The sequence below is a fragment of the Saimiri boliviensis genome, chromosome 6, assembly GCF_048565385.1.
Source record: "Saimiri boliviensis isolate mSaiBol1 chromosome 6, mSaiBol1.pri, whole genome shotgun sequence".
NCBI classification, from domain to species: Eukaryota; Metazoa; Chordata; class Mammalia; order Primates; family Cebidae; genus Saimiri; species Saimiri boliviensis.
Genome location: NC_133454.1, coordinates 73,606,031 through 73,625,035, shown reverse-complemented (window position 1 = coordinate 73,625,035; position 19,005 = coordinate 73,606,031). Strand labels below are relative to the sequence as shown.

At 41.8% G+C, this 19,005-nt stretch overlaps 1 protein-coding gene across 2 annotated transcripts in view; it reads left to right on the top strand.

Annotated features, from left to right (window-relative positions):
- RNF121 (ring finger protein 121) overlaps window positions 1-19,005 on the top strand; it is a 75,596-nt gene that overhangs the window by 19,558 nt on the left and 37,033 nt on the right. Inside the window, exons 2-4 of one of the 2 annotated variants that reach the window (XM_010334272.3) lie at window positions 9,344-9,439; window positions 13,128-13,165; window positions 16,947-17,088. In XM_010334272.3, the coding sequence (XP_010332574.2) occupies window positions 13,134-13,165; window positions 16,947-17,088 (174 nt within the window). In that variant the 5' untranslated portion in view covers window positions 9,344-9,439; window positions 13,128-13,133. The remainder of the gene's footprint in view (window positions 1-9,343; window positions 9,440-13,127; window positions 13,166-16,946; window positions 17,089-19,005) is intronic. The other variant, XM_003923413.4, reaches the window with a different exon arrangement.

The window sequence follows — 19,005 nt, the reverse complement described above, 5'->3', positions numbered from 1 at the left end:
GATTCTCCTGCCTCAGCCTCCCTAGTAGCTGTGGTTACAGGTGTGCACTACCGCACCTAGCTAATTTTTATATTTTTAGTAGAGACGGTGTTTCACCATGTTGCCCAGGGTGGTCTTGATCTCCTGACCTCAGGTGATCTGCCCATCTTGGCCTCCCAGAGTGCTAGGATTACAGGCGTGAGCTACTGTGCCCTGCCAGTTGCATCTTATTTTAAATATACTAACAGTCATTAAATTTCTCACTTAAAATGAATGATATGGCCAGGCATGGTGGCCCACACCTGTAATCCAAGCATTTTGGGGGGCCAGTGTGGGAGGATCACTTGAGCCCAGAGTTTTAGACCAGCCTGGGCAACATTTTGAGATCCCATTTCTACAAAAATTACCCAGGCATGTTGGCATGTGCCTATAGTCCTAGGTACTCAAGAGGCTGAGGCAGGAGGATCCCTTGAGCCCAGGAGGTTGAGGCTGCAGTGAGTTATGATCAAGCCACTGCGTTACAACGTGAGTGACAAAATAAGACCTGTCTAAAAAAAAAAAAATGAACTGGGTAGTGAAGGAGTGAAGGTGAGGAGAGAATTCTAGAGAGAGAAGCTGGCAGCAGCCAAATTACTGAGGATGAAAGAGATGGGCATGTTAGAATGATAGGTGGTTCAGTGTGGCTGGAATGTAAGTCATTTGGTGGAGAGTGGTGAAATAAGGTAGCTGGTTGGGCCATATTAAGGTAGTTTGTGTGTCCTACTAAGGAGTTTGAACTTTAACACCAAGGCAATAGAAAGTCGTCAAAGTTTGTCAGAGTAGGAGGATGATGCAGTCAGATATGTGTCTAATAAAGATCATGTGGCTACTCCTGTGTCTTGAATCTGTGCTGGCAAGGTTAGAGTTGGAAAGATCATTTTGGAGGCCACTGCAATTGTTCAAGAAAGAGCAAGGGATAAAGTCTCAACTAAGGCACTTTGGCAATGAAAAACTCGAGGGAGGGAGAGAGATCCAAGATGGCTGATCACTAGCAGCTCGGGATTGTAGCTCCCACTGAAAGCGCAAAGAAGGAGAGGACGCCACACCTTCACATGAATTCTTGTTGCTCACGCACCAGGAGATTCCCAGCGGAGGAGCCCCACGGGTCGCCAGCGCGACTCTTGTGACCGGCGAGGTGGTTTTGCCGGCGCCTCGGAACGTCGGTTCTCGGTGCCGAGTCGGAAAAGCACCCTCAATCTTAACGCCGCTGATTTAATCGGTGCAGTGGGTTGCTCAGATTTTGGCGCTGAGAATCAATAAGTTGGACGTCCACTCAGAAACCCAATTACAAAGACGGTAATTATAAAGACCACAGATGGATAAATCTACAACGAAGGGAAGAAAATGGTCAAAAAAGGCTGAGAATACCCAAGATCAGAACGCCTCTTCCTCAGCAGGGGATCCCAGTTCCTCATCAGCAACGAAACAAGGCTTGATGGAGAACGAGTGTGTTCCAATTACAGAAGCAGGCTTCAAAACGTGGATAATAAGAAACTTCTGTGAATTAAAAGAACTTGTTGTAACACAATCTAAAGAAACTAAGAACTTTGAAAAAAGGTTTGACGAAATGTCAACAAGAATACAAAATTTAGAGAGGAAAATAAGTGAATTGATGGAGTTGAAAAACACAATACGAGAACTACGTGAAGTATGCACAAGTTTTAACAGCCGAATTGATCAAGCAGAAGAAAGGATATCAGAGGTCGAAGATCAACTCAATGAAATAAAACAAGAAGACAAGACGAGAGAAAAAAGGATAAAAAGGAACGAGCAAAGTCTCCAAGAAATATGGGACTATGTGAAAAGACCTAATCTACGCTTGATAGGTGTACCTGAATGTGACGAAGAGAATGAATCCAAGCTGGAAAATACGCTTCAGGACATTATTCAGGAAAATTTTCCCAGCCTAGTAAGGCAGGATAATATTCAACTCCAGGTAATACAGAGAACACCACAGAGATATTCCTCAAGAAGAGCAACTCCAAGGCACATAATCGTCAGATTCACCAGGGTTGAAATGAAGGAGAAAATACTAAGGGCAGCCAGAGAGAAAGGTCAGGTTACCCACAAAGGGAAGCCTATCAGACTTACAGCAGATCTCTCAGCAGAAACCCTACAAGCCAGAAGAGAGTGGGGGCCAATATTCAACATCCTTAAAGAAAAGAACTTTCAACCCAGAATTTCACATCCAGCCAAGCTAAGCTTCACATGTGAAGGAAAAATAAAGTTTTTTGTGAATAAGCAAGCACTCAGAGATTTCATCACCACTAGGCCTGCTTTGCAAGAGCTTCTGAAAGAACCACTACACATATGAAAGGAACAAACAGTATCAGCCTTTCTAAAAAAATTATCAAAAAGAGCATCAATATAATGAAGAATTTACATCAACTAATGGACAAAATAGCCAGCTAATGACAGTATTAAACTCACATATATTATTATTAATTCTAAATTTAAATTGACTAAATCCCCCAATCCAAAGACAGGCAATTTGAATAAAAAACTAAAACCCATCAGTATGCTGCATCCAGATCCATCTCACATTCAAGGATACACAAAGACTCTAAACAAGGGATGGAGAAAGATTTACCAACCAAACAGAGAGCTAAAATAAATAAATAAAAAGCAGAAGTTACAATTAAGCAACAAAGATCAAAAGAAGCAAAGAAGGACATTATATAATGATAAAAGGATCAATGCAACAACAAGAAGAGCTAAAGATCCTAAATATATACGCACCCAATACAGGAATACCTAGACATACAGGACTTATAAAGAGACTTAGACTCCCACATAATAATAGTGGGAGACTTCAACATTAATATTAGACAGATCAATGAGACAGAAAATTAACAACGATATTCAGGTCTTGAACTCAGATCTGGAACAAGTAAATGTAATTAACATTTATAGAACTCTCCACTTTAAATATACAAAATATACACTCTTATCAGTACCACATCATATAAACTTAGAAGTTTAAATGAAATCTTGGTTGGCTCCTTGTTTGTTATTCTCTTCCCTCATTTTCTTTCATGTGTCCATTATTAAGGACAATTATAGGCATACCCATATTTAGACTGCATTCTAGCCTGGGCAATAAAGCAATACCCCCATCCTCTCTCCCTCTTCCTCTTTCTCTTTCTTCCTCTTCTTTATTCTAAAAAAAAAAAAAAAAAAAAAAAAGAAAAACTCGAGGGAGGTTTTATAGATGTTTAGATATTTCACTATGTTGCTGATGGATTAGCACGTGAACCATCCAGGCTGTAAAGGCCTTAGAAGTTCATAGAGGATAGTTCTGTTATGAAAGATTCTGGAGGAAGTGACACCTGGATTGGATATTTAAAGATGTGTAAAAAGTTTAGGGTGTATGGAAAGCTGCAGTGCATATAGGAAAGAGTGAGAGAGGAAGGCCAGGTAGGGAGGAAGCCAGGCTGAAAAATATGAATTCGATGGGATAGGAATTGAAGAACCAAAGAAGCAAACTTAGGTGCTTCCAAATTTGAAAAGTTTGATTTAAAAAGCTTTTTGGGCCGGGCACGGTGGCTCAAGCCTGTAATCCCAGCACTTTGGGAGGCCGAGGCGGGTGGATCACGAGGTCGAGAGATCGAGACCATCCTGGTCAACATGGTGAAACCCCATCTCTACTAAAAATACAAAAAACTAGCTGGGCGTGGTGGCGCGTGCCTGTAATCCCAGCTACTTAGGAGGCTGAGGCAGGAGAATTGCCTGAACCCAGGAGGCGGAGATTGCGGTGAGCCGAGATCGCGCCATTGCACTCCAGCCTGGGTAACAAGAGCAAAACTCCGTCTCAAAAAAAAAAAAAAAACAAAACGTTTTGGCCAGGCACAGTGTCTCACACCTGTAATCCCAGCACTTTGAGAGGCCGAGGCGCCAGATCACTCGAGATCCGAAGTTCGAAACAAGCCTGGTCAACATGGTGAAATCCCATCTCTACTAAAAATACAAAAATTAGCCAGCCATGGTGGCGTGCGCTTGTATTCCCAGCTACTGGGGAGGCTGAGGCCCGAGAATCCCTTGAACCTGGAAGGTGGAGGTTGCAGTGAGCCAAGATTGCACCACTGCACTCTAACCTGGGTGACAGAGTGAAACTGTCTCAAAAAAACAACAACAACGACAAAAAAAACCCCTTATCAATTCAACTGGCCTGGAGGATGTGCTTTCTGATGATGGTAGGAGGCAGGGATGGGGTTGAAGGGCAGGCAGCAGCTGCAGCAGCTATTACAGCCAATATCTACTTTCACTTCCCTGCCAAAGTGCGCCACCCTTGTCAGGCTAAGCATATCCAGTGTCTGCATGATCTCCAGCTGATTTATGACTTTGGTGGCCTGAAAGGTGAGGTTTCCACTTGAACTTATTAGCCTTGAATTCTTGGCAAAGCTAAGGAGTTGGGGAAGAATGTGAATGAGAGGAGAATGGGGAACTACAAATGTGGTAGCCTGTGAACCTTTGGACTTCGCTTGTTATTGTTGTTGCTTTGAGACGGAGTCTTACTGTGTCACCCAGGTTGGAGTGCAGTGGCATGATCTCAGCTCCCTGCAGCCTCCGCCTCCTGGGTTCAAGTGATTCTTCTGCCTCACCCTCCCAAGTAGCTGGGACTATAGGCAAGCACCACTAATTTTTGTATTTTTAGTAGAGATGAGGTTTCACCATATTAGCCTGGCTGGTCTTGAACTAGTGACCTCGTGATCTGCCTGCCTCAGGCTCCCAAAGTGTTGGGATTACAGGCGTGAGCCACTACACCCGGCCTGGACTTCACTTGTTATCTTAATCATTCAGCAGACCCTGATATGTATACCCCACCAGATAGAGACAACTGGCCTGGTTGTGTCGTATTTCTACCCGATTCATGAGCTAACTAATCTGGGACTTAACACAGCATTTTGTGTATATGTCAAAGGTTATCCTTATTTTATATTATGTTTAATAGTCTGTCTCTCCTACTTCCTGGACTCTGAATACATCAAGGGCAAAGGTTAGGCTTATTCCTTTCTAATTTTTTTTAGAGTGGAGTCTTGGCTGGGCATGGTGATTCACACCTGTAATGCCAGCACTTTGGGAGGCTGGGGTGAGCAGATCACTTGAGCCTAGGAGTTCAAGACCGGGATAGACAACATGGTAGACCCTTTGTCTATACAAAATTTAAGAATTAGCTGGGTGTGGTGGTACCTGCCTATAGTTCCAGCTACTTAGGAAGCTGAGGTGGGAGGATTGCTTGAGCCTGAAAAGTCGAGAATTGCAGTGAGCTGTGATTGTACCACCACATTCCAGCTTGGGTGACAGAGTGAGACTCTGTCTCAAGAAAACAAAAAACAGGCTAGGCACGGTTACTAACTCCTGTAATCCCAACACTTTGGGAGGCCCAGACAGGCAGATTACTCAAGATCAGGAATTCAAGACCAGCCTGGCCAGGTGAAAACCCCATCTCTACTAAAACAACAAAATTAGCCAGGTGTGGTAGTGCACGTCTGTAATCCTAGCTACTCAGGAGGCTAAAGCAGGAGAATTACTTGAACTCAGGAGGCCGAGATTATGCCACTGCACTCCAGCCTGGGCAACAGAGTAATACTCCAAAACACACACACACACAAAACCCTGAAAACAAAAAAAGAATAAGTCTCGAGCTGTGTGGTTGATCAGTCTTTAATGTGGAAGGATCAACTGAGATGTCTGAAATGCTGGGTTGCTCAGCCAAAGAGGTAGAGGATTGAGTTTCAGAGTTTAGGGCCCTTTGCAGTTAGCAGATACTTGGAGCCAGGGTGGGAGGCCATCCTCTGAGTGATGGGTATTTTTGATGTATGCATATGGTAGTCGCTTGGAAGATTTTTATTGATATAGCAGGACATGCCTGTAATCCTAGCACTTTGGGAGGCCAAGTTGGGCAGATCACTTGATGTCAGGAGTTTGAGACTGGCCTGGCCAACATGGTGAAACCCCATCTCTACTAAAAATACAAAATTTAGCCAAGCATGATGGCATGTGCCTATAATCCCAGCTACTAGGGAGGCTGAGGCAGGAGAATTGCTTGAACCCAGGAGGCAGAGGTTGCAGTGAGCCAAGATCATACCTGCATTCCATCCTGGGCAACAACAGAGTGAGACTCTGTCTCAAAATAAAAAAAGTATTGATACAGTTTGGTAGCATCCAGTTAGAAATCACTGCACTAAAGGCATTTTACTTTTAATTCTGTGGTGACTAGGAAAACTATGGAAGTTTTGAAGGCCAAAGCATTATAGCTCACTCCACAACTTTAGAGTTAGACAGATTGAATTATTATTGCATTCTAGCTTAAGAATGCAATAATGAACGTCATCTAAGCCAACTCTCTCATTTTATAAATGAGGAAACTGAGGCATAAAGAGAGGTACCCTATTCATTGACATGTAGCAAGTAAAGAGCTGTGCCAGATTAGGATGTACATTATTTTTTTTCTTCACTGAGAAGGGTAGTTTGTTGCCCTGAACCAATTTTTTGGGTGAAAGTGGGAGTGAGATAAAACCCAAGCCCCTGCAGAGGGTAGTCCTCTGTAGTCCCAGGTACTGGAGAGGCTGGGGTAGTCCCAGCTACTTGGGAGTCTCAGAGGCTGAGGTGGGAGGATTGCTTGAGCTCAGGGACTTGAGGCTCTAATGTATAATTTTCATGCCTGTGAATAGCGACTGCACTCCAGCCTGGGCACCATAGCAAGACCCTGTTTCTTTAAAAAAAAAAAATAGACAAAAGATATGAATAGACTTTTCTCTGAAGATACACAAATGGCCAAAGAGCACATGAAAATATGTTCAACATTAGCCATTAGGAAAATGGAAAATAAAAACCACATTGAGATACCATTTCATACTCACTGGATGCTTTAATCAGAAAGAGATTGTAGGTATTGGAAAGGATATGGAGAAAGTGGAACCCTCATGTTTTGCTGGTGGGACTGTAAAATGGTACAGTTGCTATGGAAAACAGTTTGCTAGTTCCTCAAAAAGTTAAGCATAGACTTACCATATGATCCAGCAATTCTACTTCTAGGTATATATACACTCAAGAGAAAATATATATTCACACAAAAATTTAAAAATGGATGTTCATAGCAGCATTATTTATAATAGCCAAAAATAGAAATAGTGCCAATGTTTATCAGCCAGTGAAAGGATAAATAAAATGTGATATGTTTATGCAATGGAATATTGTTTGGCAATACAAAGGAATGATCTATAGTACATGCTGCAAAATGGATGAAACTTGAAAGAATTATGCAAAGAGAAAAGAAGCCAGTCACAAAAGACCACGTATTTATGATCCCATTTATATGAACTGTCTAGAATAGGAAATTCTATAGACAGAGAGAGAAAGTAAATTAGTGGTGGCCTTGGGCTGCAGGGAGAATGGGAAGTGACTGCTAACTGGCACATGGTTTTATTTTGAGGTGACAAAAATGTTCTCAACTTAGATACTGGTGATAGTGGCACAGCTTTGTGAATATACTAAAAATCTCTGAATAGTACACTTTATTTTTTAAAAATGCAAATTGACAATTTATGCATTTGTGTAAATTTGTGGGATACAGAATGATGTTATAATTTATAAATACAATGTGGAGTAATTAAATCAAGCTAGTAACATATCGATCACCTCAAAAACTTAACATTTTTTTGTGGTGATTACATTTGAGAATTCCCTCTTAGCAATTTTGAAATGTGTAATGTTCTGTTAAGACCAGTATTGCTGGGCCGGGCGCGGTGGCTCAAGCCTGTAATCCCAGCACTTTGGGAGGCCGAGGCGGGTGGATCACGAGGTCGAGAAATCGAGACCATCCTGGTCAACATGGTGAAACCCTGTCTCTACTAAAAATACAAAAAAAAAAAAATTAGCTGGGCATGGTGGCACGTGCCTGTAATCCCAGCTACTCAGGAGGCTGAGGCAGGAGAATTGCCTGAGCCCAGGAGGCGGAGGTTGCAGTGAGCCGAGATCGCGCCATTGCACTCCAGCCTGGGTAACAAGAACAAAACTCCGTCTCAAAAAAAAAAAAAAAAAAGACCAGTATTGCTGTGCAATAGAACTAAAAAAAAAACCTATTCCTCTTGTCTGAGGTTTTGCACATAATAATACATTTTATTTTATTTTTTTAGAGACGGAGTCTCGCTCTGTCACCCAGACTGGAGTGCATTGGTGTGATCAGGGCTCACTGTAGCCTCAAACTCCTGGGCTTAAGCAATCTTCCCACCTTAGCCTCCCAAGTAGCTGGGACTACAGGCACATGCCACCACACCTGGCTAATTTATTTATTTTTTGTAGAGATGGGTTCTCGCTATGTTGTCCAGGCTGGTCTTGAATTCCTGGCCACAAGAGATCCTCTCTCTTATCCTCCCAAAGTGCTGGGATTACAGGCATGAGCCACTGTGCAGAACCTCAGAATAGTACACTTTAAATGGGTGAATTTTTTGGTATGTGAGTTAGATCTCAGTAAAGTTGTTGTTAAATAAAGAGTCGGGCCGGGCGTGGTGGCTCAAACCTGTAATCCCAGCACTTTGGGAGGCCGAGGCAGGTGGATCACGAGGTCAAGAGATTGAGACCATCCTGGTCAACATGGTGAAACCCCATCTCTACTAAAAATACAAAAAATTATCTGGGCATGGTGGTGCGTGCCTGTAATCCCAGCTACTCAGGAGGCTGAGGCAGGAGAATTGCCTGAACCCAGGAGGTGGAGGTTGCGGTGAGCCGAGATCACGCCATTGCACTCCAGCCTGGGTAACAAGAGTGAAACTCCGTCTCAAAAAAAAAAAAAAAAAAGAGTCAAGTGTACAGATGGATATGGCTGTAGATGCAATTTGTGAATGTGAGTGCCGGAATGTAGTTAGCAGTGCTTCTCAAACTTTAATGTACCTGTGACTTCGGTATCTTATTAAAGTTCAGATGGTGACTCAGGAGGTCTGGGATGGAGTCTGCAATTCTCTGTTTCTTAACAAGCTCTCAGGATACTCTTGGTGCTAGGCTGTAGACCTCACTTAGCAAGGAGCCTTCTAGAGACCAGAAGGATTTGGCCAGAGTTTTGAAGTAAGGCAGAATGTGGTTTGGTGAAAGAAAGGGCCTTAAAGGACAAAATGGAACAGTCTATCTAAAGATTCAGAGATCATAGAGTTTATGATATTTTGGGGGGGCCAGGAGACCTGTTTGTGGGGATACATTAGTGAATCCCTAAGTATTTTGCACCTAAAAAAAATATAGCAGTCAACTTCTGATCACTTTGCATCTTTACAAAATTTTCTCTTGCCCTCTGCCTAGCATTTATTTTCGGCTTAACATCTTTCAAATCTAGGCATGACTGGAGGCCTTGCGAGATCCTAGTGGGGGAGTGATTGGCGAGCATTAAGACACTGTAGGTCTTAGAAGTTGGATAAGGGCTCATGAATCAGTAAGTACCCTTACCTTGTGAACCTTAACCTAATTAGCTGCCTGAGCTTTGGACAAGGTGCCTTCAGGCTGGGTTAGTGCTTGGCCCCAAATGAATAAACTCTTTAATGAGGGAGCAAATAAAATTGTCTTTCTGGATGGTGCAGGTTAATTATAGCCATAGTTTACACCTTTGCTTATTTATTTATTTATTTTTTACTTAAGCCAGAATACTGGTTTGGATGTAACTTAAATAACGTTTTTGGTCAGGAGGCAAATATTAAAGCCAGATCATGTCTTACTCTTAACATTTGTACTAGTCCATGAAGTGCTAATGAGTCTCTAAGCCTCAAGTCTAGTCTCAGCCTTAGTGCTTACTGTTCTGAGCTGCTTTCCCTGAGGCTCTGAAAGCATTACTGTCCCCTGCTTCACCAACATTCAATTATCTCTGGCGTCTTCTAGTTTTAAAATATGTCTACTTTCCCAGGAGGAAAGTCAGTGAAATAATGTGATCACCTTGAATATGCTTTCTTCACAGCTCTATAATGAAGTCAGAAGTCTTATTTCTCTGTTTACTACATGGAGAAACTAAGTTATACACAGTAGCATGCCTGTTCCATTATGTCAAAGAGAGGTACCTTCATGCCTGGCCCAGTCTTCCAGATTTTCCTGATTTCCCCCTTAGTGGACTTGCTTCCTTGAACGTGTTTTGTTACATAGTTTTTAACATGATTTTCCTAGTGTCAAATGAATACTCCTTTCTCAGATACTTATAAGTTATTTTTCAAGTGTATGTTTATACAATTTAAGCCTCTCCAGTGAGGTGCCAGTTTGTCAGCATACTTGCTTCCCTTAATGAAGAGAATTTTCTTCAATTCCTCAGGTACTCATTGAGTGCTTAATATATGCTCAGCTCTGTGCTTTTCTCCTTGGAAGACATAAATCCATATAAAGTATATCTTGGCTCTGAGGGAACTAATAGGTTCATGCGATGGAAGCAAAATAGACATAAACAGGGCCAGGACTAGGGTGAGGAAAACAAGGTGCTAGTGTATAAACTTTAGAGAGCCACTCACTCTTGAGGTCATGCAAGTGCAGGGTGGGTACCTGAGAATGAGTAGTTCCTTAAATTTTGAGCCCCAGGTCTCTTGCTTGCCGTATCCTGGTGCTAGAGATAAGCAGTTAGATCACTTGGAAAGCATGTCTAAGATAACATGAGAATGAATGACTAATATAGAACAGTGCTTCTCAAATTTGATGTACATATTGATCACCCGGAGAGCTTACCTGGAGAAAGGCAGAGAAAGTTGCAATTGGAGCTGGGTTCTTTTCTTTTTCTTTTGAGACGGAGTTTCGCTCTTGTTACCCAGGCTGGAGTGCAATGGCACGATCTCGGCTCACCGCAACCTCCGCCTCCTGGGTTCAGGCAATTCTCCTGCCTCAGCCTCCCGAGTAGCTGGGATTACAGGCACGTGCCACCATGCCCAGCTAATTTTTTGTATTTTTAGTAGAGACGGGGTTTCACCATGTTGACCAGGATGGTCTCGATCTCTTGACCTCGTAATCCACCTGCCTCGGCCTCCCAAAGTGCTGGGATTACAGGCTTGAGCCACCGCGCCCGGCCTGGAGCTGTGTTCTTAAAGGATAACTAGGATGTGGATAATAGACAAAGCAGCAGCAACAACAAAAAACAGGGAAGGGCATTGTAAGTTGAAGGAAAGGTGTGCAAGGGCCCAGAGACAGAAATTAGTTCCTTGTGTCTTGGGACAATGAATAGCCAGGCTTGGTAAGATGCAGGTCCAAGTTGGAAAAGAAGAAAAGAGTTTTGACATGTAGCAGGAAACCTGTGCATGGATTGTTACTTAGATATGTGATTCACAATTGCCTGCTCAGGTACCACCCAGCTGTGTCTTTACCTTTTTTGTATCCATGTGTCCCCCGCCCCCAGAGTATCTGACCTCTGTCTTTCTGGGGCAATGAAGGCCTGAATCAGGGCACCTGAATAAATTCTGTGAGGCAGTATGGGTGGGAAAAGGAAGGAGGGATGTAGACTTCATTGCCCAGATCGGTTATGCAAAATCCTGGTAAATTTATTTATTTTTTTAAAATTTATTTTTATTTTTATTTTTATTTATTTTTATTTTTAAGATGGAGTTTCGCTGTTGTTACCCGGGCTGGAGTGCAATGGTGCGACCTCGGCTCACAGCAACCTCCATCTCCTGGGTTCAAGCAATTCTCCTGCCTCAGCCTTCCGAGAAGCTGGGACTACAGGCGTGTGCCACCATGCCCAGCTAATTTTTGTATTTTTAGTAGAGACGGGGTTTCACCGTGTTGACCAGGATGGTCTCGATCTCTTGACCTCGTGATCCACCTGTCTCAGCCTCCCAAAGTGCTGGGATTATAGGCGTGAGCCACCGCGCTCAGCCCGGTAAATTTATTTTTCAACTTAGCTGGGAGATAGAGAAACTGGAAAGCCCTCCTTCAATAGTGATGGGCATTTCTAGTACACACACATAAAGGATGCCTGGTAAATATGTGCTCATTTGACTCAGTAGTAGAATGGAGTTCTACATGTGTTATTATTTCAAATGTTCAACTGTGGTTCTTTCCTGAAGTTAATCCCAACAGTGGGTAACAGGACCTTGAACATCTTAAGTACTAAAGGAATGGATGTTGGTTGATTCAAGTATTTCTAAGGCCTTGTCTCTTTTCTGTAGATCCAAGAACATTTTCCAGCTCAATTCAGTATAAGAATATATTGAAGTGACTTATGTACTGAGACTTGGATATACTTCTGTATGACTACAAGGAGGTAGAAGACTTGAGCCCTAAACTTGAGGAGTATATAGTATTATTTTAGAGCAGTGGTTTTCAACTGAGGGGATGCTACTGGCAATGTACAGGACCACTTTCTCAAGAGGGAATGAACCACCCCAAAATATCAGTAGTGCCAAAGTTGAGAAACAAGCTCTAAAACGATAAGACTACCAAATAGAACCAGAACTTTAAGGTTGGAAGGCTAGTGATATCACTAGTTAATAGAAGCAGGGCTAGAACTAAGTTCAGTTTGCCCAGGTCCAATGTACCCCAGTGGCTACTATAGGTCCATTTAGAGTCATATGCTGTTGTATGACAGACTGTTTTATCTAACTGTCTCCCACTAATCCTGATTCAGACTTTTTGCTCTAGCCATACTCAACTGCTTGTGTACTATACCATTTTATTCCTTCATGTCCATGTTAGTCCCTTTGCCTGGAACATAGTCTTATTTCTTCATCTGGATAACTCATATCTCCTCTGTAAAGCCTTCCCTAGCCTAAAACACCCCAGATTGGGTTAAAAGGTTAAAAGCCAAGGTACTTCTTTATTCTTCTATAGCTAGTCTTTATTATATAGCAGAGAAATTTTCTGTTTATGTCTGTTACTCACTAGGCCGTGAGCCTCTCTGGAGTTAAGGATTCTTGTCCTCCTCTGCCCTTATTGCCTAGCACAGGCTTGCAACACGTTCAGTCATAGATAATCAGCCAAAGTAAGTGATTAAAGAAGGGAGAGATCAGTGTAAAATAGAATGTTGGTAAGGCTTCATAGAAATTCTAAGACTTGAAACTTCTCTAATTCCTTGAAGATACTGATAAAATGTGTGAGCACTTTATATTGGCAGGGACGGTTTTATGACAGTAACAAATTTTTCTGGTGGTGTCTTTCTGCAGGTTGATATGTCAGACCTCTCTCCAGAGGAGCAGTGGAGGTAAGTGTGGCAGTTCAGGCCCTGCAGGCTGGGAACTGCAGGGTAACCCAGCTAACTGAATGATATGTCTATCCTTTTTGCTTTCTTGTTCGTGGAAGGCAGTGGCTCATGACCAGTAGGATTAGTTTTTTGGGATCCCTCTAAGTACCTGGGTTGCTCTCTTAGTCCTGAATGTGTAAGTAGCTGATTATACCAGATCATCTATCTGGGTTTCAATACCATTTCTACCATTTACTAGTTATGTAATTTTGAGCAAGTTGCTTAACTTCTCACAACCTTACTTTGCCCCATTTGTAAAATGAGGATCATAATAGTACCTATACCTCATAGAGATGTAGGATTAATATATATGAAATTCTTAGAAGAGGGCCTGGCAGGTGGTAAGCTTCCAGTAAGTATTAACTGCTTTGAAGATGATTATCATTAACATCATCATCATTTTCCATGATACAGGATGGGGAGCTCTGGTTAAGAAAATGGGAGATGTATCTTTTGATCTCAACTATGCAACTAAGTTGTTTTGTAAAAAGAATGAGCGAACATATATCTTATGATGAGTTCTTATCAGTAAAAGTTTCAGAGTGCCTGCCCTACAGACTTCACATGGTGACTGATCAATGGGGTGATACCAACCATAGAATTTAATAGTGTGAAAGCCAATTGATTTCATGTAGGTCAAAACTATTGACTATAAAAATGTAGAATGGGCCGGAGAGAGTGGCTCATGCCTGTAATCCCAGCACTTTGGGAGGCAGAGGTGGGCGGATCACAAGGTCAGGAGATAAAGACCATCCTGGCTAACGCGGTGAAACCGCATCTCCTAAAAATACAAAAAATTAGTTGGACGTGATGGTAGGTGCCTGTAGTCCCAGCTACTCAGGAGGCTGAGGCAGGAGAATCGTTTGAACCAGGGAGGTGGAGGTTGCAGTGAGCCGAGATCATGCCATTGCACTCCAGCCTGGGCAACAGAGTGAGACTCTTGTCTTAAAAAAAAAAAAAAAATAGAATGGCAAAAATACCTGTTCACATGAGACACCCAGTGTGATTTTAGGTGATTTTAAGCTCAGTATGCACCAGTTGTGTACCTCAGCTACCAAAATATTCTGAATAATTTAGAAGATGTTTGTAGAAATATGCCATCTGTTGTAAGAAAGGTGACAGTGCCACTGTAGTCTGCTTTGCTGAGGTCACAAATATTTTGTTCTAAGCATGGCATATTAAGAAGATCTTTAATTGAATAATGTGTGGAAGAAGGCAATCTGGATTAATAGTCTTTGAATCATGTTATATGAACAGTGGTTAAAACATCTAGAATTGTTAGCCTAAAAGGGCACAGGAAAATAGTGGTAGGAACAGGATAGTTTTATTTTGTTTGAATAACATCATGATAAATCTTTGAAGGGATGACATTGGGAAAGAAGAGTGGATATGTCCTTTGTTGTTATGGAGTATAGGATTAGGTCTAACTGACTGAAGCTATAAAAATATTTTTTTTGTCTCATTGTCAGAAATGTCTGTAATAGTCAAGGTTTATTGAGGGGTAATAAGCTTTCTGTCCCTAAAGATTGGGATTTTATTCATTTATAAGCAAATACTAGTGCTTGTCCAGGTATAGTAGCTCACACCTGTAATCCCAGCACTTTGGGAGGCCAAGGTAGGAGAATCCCTTGAGCCCAGTAGTTCGGGGCTGCAGTTTCTCCAGCCTGGATGACAAAGTGAGACTCTCTTAAAAAAAAAAAAAAAAAAAAAAAACACACACACACACACACACACACACACACACACACACCCACACCCATACACACCCATGAGTACCTACAATGTGCCAGACATTGCTGGTTCTAAAATAGAATACCTTAAAAGGCATGTGTTCTCAGCCAGTGGAAGTATTCAAGCAAAGATTGCAAAAATGATTTTTGCATTGGGTGGGAACTTGAACTGGATGACTTCTCTGGTCTTTTCTAGATCCGTTCTTTGACTTCATTTTGTGCACATCCTTTTAGTTATGTATTGTCTGAGAACAAGAAACTTCTCTGTTGCTGTCTTTTTAACTCCTTGTAGCCCTTAGGTGTTCTTAAGTTTGCTCGACCCTCTTAGCCTATCCTCACAACAACTCTTGAGGCAGACAGAAAAAATATGGACTCCTTTTGACAGATGAAGAAATTGTGAGGTATAGTTGTGAGGTTTCTTGTCCATGGCCATCTAGATGGGTCTGAATCTAAATTTCAAACTCCTGATCCTATTCTCTATCAGATTTTCCCACCCAGGGTAAAGTTTTATGTCAGATGAACCCTTAGGTGCTGAGGCTCACCGACTGGCATTTGGGTTCCCACTCTGCTCACCAAGTATTCCCCCTCTTATATTTTATTATGAAAAACTTTAAACATGCAGAAAAGTTGAAAGAATTGTACAATGAAGACCTTTATACCTACTGCCTGGGTTCTACACTTTTTGTTATATTTGCTTTATCATTTATCCATAATTAATCCTCTTGGGGTATTTTTGCTGTTAATGTTTCATTGCCCATGGAAATTCCATGAAGACATCATTTATGTTGTCCTTTTTCTCCCTCCCAAATACCCTGGTGTAATGGGAATTTGTATAAAATCTTATGACTCAAGTTACGTTTGTACTTGTTTTTCTTTTTTATTTATTTAAATTTGCTCTTTCCCATACATTCTGATGTATTTGATTTTCTCTCTAATTCCTTTCTGTCTCTCCTTTTTTTTTTTTTTTTTGGGATGGAGTCTCACTCTGTCGCCTAGGCTAGAGTGCAGTGGTGCGAACTCAGCTGAATGTAACCTTTGCCTCCCAGGTTCAAGCAGTTCTCCTGCCTCAGCCTTCTGAATAGCTGGGATCATAGGCATGCACCACCATACCTGGCTAATTTTGTATTTTTAGTAGAGATCAGGTTAGCCAGGCTGGTTGTGAACTCCTGACATGAGGTGATCCTCCCACCTCAGCCTTCCAAAGTGCTGGGATTACAGGCGTGAGCCACCACACCTGCCTCTAATTCCTTTCTTATTTCTTGTGTTTGGGTGACTGTGACGTAGAGCGGTAGGAGTGACTGTTCTTAGAGCCAGTTTTAGCCAGTATTGGCCAGGGAATCACTTGCTGCCAGTCTTTAAGACCAGAGAATGCCAGACTTAGATTAATAAATACTTTCTAGTTGTACTCTCTAATTACTAAACTTCCTTGAGCCATTGAGGAGGCTGTTTACCTGTGGATACTGAGGGTAAAATTACCGTTGGATAAAGTTGAAGCAGTCCAGATTTTTCAGGCTTTACCTAATCTTGAGGATTTCTGACCCTGGCAGAAAGAGTAGGATCAATAAAGCAAGACTTTAATGCTGGAATCAGCACACATTTGCAGTGTTACTCCTTTGCTGTTATCATAAATATTGGTGACTAAGAGTATGAGACTTTATGGCTATAACCTCTTTGGGTTACTTTCTCCATCCAGTGTCAGGTTGAAATAAGCTTGAAATGGGCAGTGACAAAGGTTTCTCCTGGGACCTCCTTCATGCTACAGGAAAGGTGTCAGCTGTTTCTGCCATGGGGGCAGGTAGCAGACCACTTAGCTGTGTGCCGGGGCCCTCTGTTATATCGCCACATGCCTGTCTTAGGGTGTGTGTCCTAGACCCTAATTTGTGTGGCACCCTGCAGCTATGAAGCAAGGAATGTGTTCTGAGCTGTGTACTGGTGGGATATCCCTGGAAAGCACTGTCCCTTTATCACTACAGTATCCCTGACTTGACTCAGCCCATGTGTTTGGCTTTCAGGGTTGAGCATGCACGTATGCATGCCAAGCACCGTGGCCATGAAGCTATGCATGCTGAAATGGTCCTCATCCTCATCGCTACTTTGGTGGTGGCCCAGCTGCTCCTGGTGCAGTGGAAGCAGAGGCACCCACGCTCCTACAATGTAAGCCACTTTGCCTTTTACTTCTTTGTCAGTCATCAAGAGACAGTTCCTAAGTATTCTAGGGCCCACCCTAACCCAGGCCACATATAGGTGGAGAAAGATGACAACAATGAACTTCATGTGTGAATGATGAATAGTGTATGGGGGAGTGTGTGTGTCTAAGGGTTAGGTTATTCAGAGGGTGAAAACAAGGATAGAACAGTCTTCCCTTCTAAACATTGTGGGACAGATTCCAGATTCACGAAGGAGAATCTGGACTCTGGATTCAATTGGAAAGAGCAAAGGTCATTTGACTAGGAAAACTAAGCCTCTAATGAATCTTACAGGATCTAGATTACACTAATCTAAATTTTAAAAAAGGGGGCAGGGCTGGGCATGGTTGCTCACACTTGTAATCCTAGTACTATGGGAGTCCAAGGTGGGCAGATGGCTTTAGCTCAGGAGTTCAAGACTAGCCTGGGCAACATGGCAAAACCCTGTCTCTACAAAAAATCCAGAAGTTAGCCAGGCATGGTGGCATGTGCCTGTAGTCTCAGCTACAGGGGAGGCTGAGAAGTGGGAAGATTCATTGAGCCTGGGAAGTCAAAGCTACAGTGAGTGGTTATCATGCCATGACACTCCAGCCTGGGAGACAGAGCAAGACCTTGTCTCAAAAAAAAAGGAGCAATAAAGGAGCAATAATGGATGAAATTAGGAGGAAAAAATGACATACAGAAAAATAGCAAAATGGCAGAAGTTAATTCTTCCTTATCAGTAATTACTTTAAATATGAATGGGTTAAATTCTTTCATTAGAAGGCAGAGATTGGCAGATTGGTTTTAAAAATCCCCTCATTTATTGATGTGGTGTCTATAGGAAATTCTCTTTAGGTGGAAAGACAAAAGCCAGGAGTGGTGGCACACACCTGTAATCCCACTTGTTGGGGAGGCTGAGGTGGGAGAATTGCTTGAGCCAGGGGGTTTAGTAAACCCAAATGAGTGAAAGCCCCCTTGGCATTTCTGTGCTTATATGTAGAAATATTCTTAATTATTTAATGTTGGCTAATCTGCAAAGATTTTTACAACCTATTCTGAAGAAAGTATGCATATATGCGCTGCAGTAATTTTCAATAAATAATTTTTCCTTGAGTGTGGAATCCTTTCTTTAAACATTGTCTTAAGGAAAAAATCTAGGAAACAACTAGTTAAGAGGCTTCATATGAGGGTTGGGTAACCCTAACCTCCCTGCTTCCCTTTCTGAAATCTCTAGGACCCATAGCACTGTTAGAAAACCACTGATCTGTTATTCACTAGTTAATTCTTAACAGAAAATGTGTCTGTGACTTAATGAGGCCAGTTGTACTAGGAATGTGCACACTCTTCTCATTACTGCCACACCCTGTAAACATAATGCTGAATTTTGTTGGTGAGACAATATGCTAACATGATAGCACATCTTACACTGAGAAACATAAACTCATCTTTAGAAAATAAGAAAAGAAATCTACCTAGGAGTGGAATTCCTGAGACGTATGGTAACTCTGTTTAATGTTTTGAGGAACTGCCAAACTGTTTTCCACAGAAGCTGCATAATTTTCTATTCTAACCTACAGTGGATTGGGTTTTCATTCCTACACATTCTTTCACTCTTTTTTTTTTTTTTTTTAAATTTTATTTATTATAGCCACTTTAGTGGATGTGGATGTCATTGTGGTTTTGATTTGTGTTTACCTAATGACTAATGATTTGGACATCATTTCATGTGCTTATTGGTCATTTGTATATTTTCCTTAGAGAAATGTTTAAGTCTTTTGCCCAATTTTTGGTTGAATTTTTTGTCTTTTTGTTGAGTTGTAGGAGTACTTTATATAATCTGGATAATAGACCATTATCAGATATATAATTTAAAAATATTTCCTCACATTTTAAGGGTTGTCTT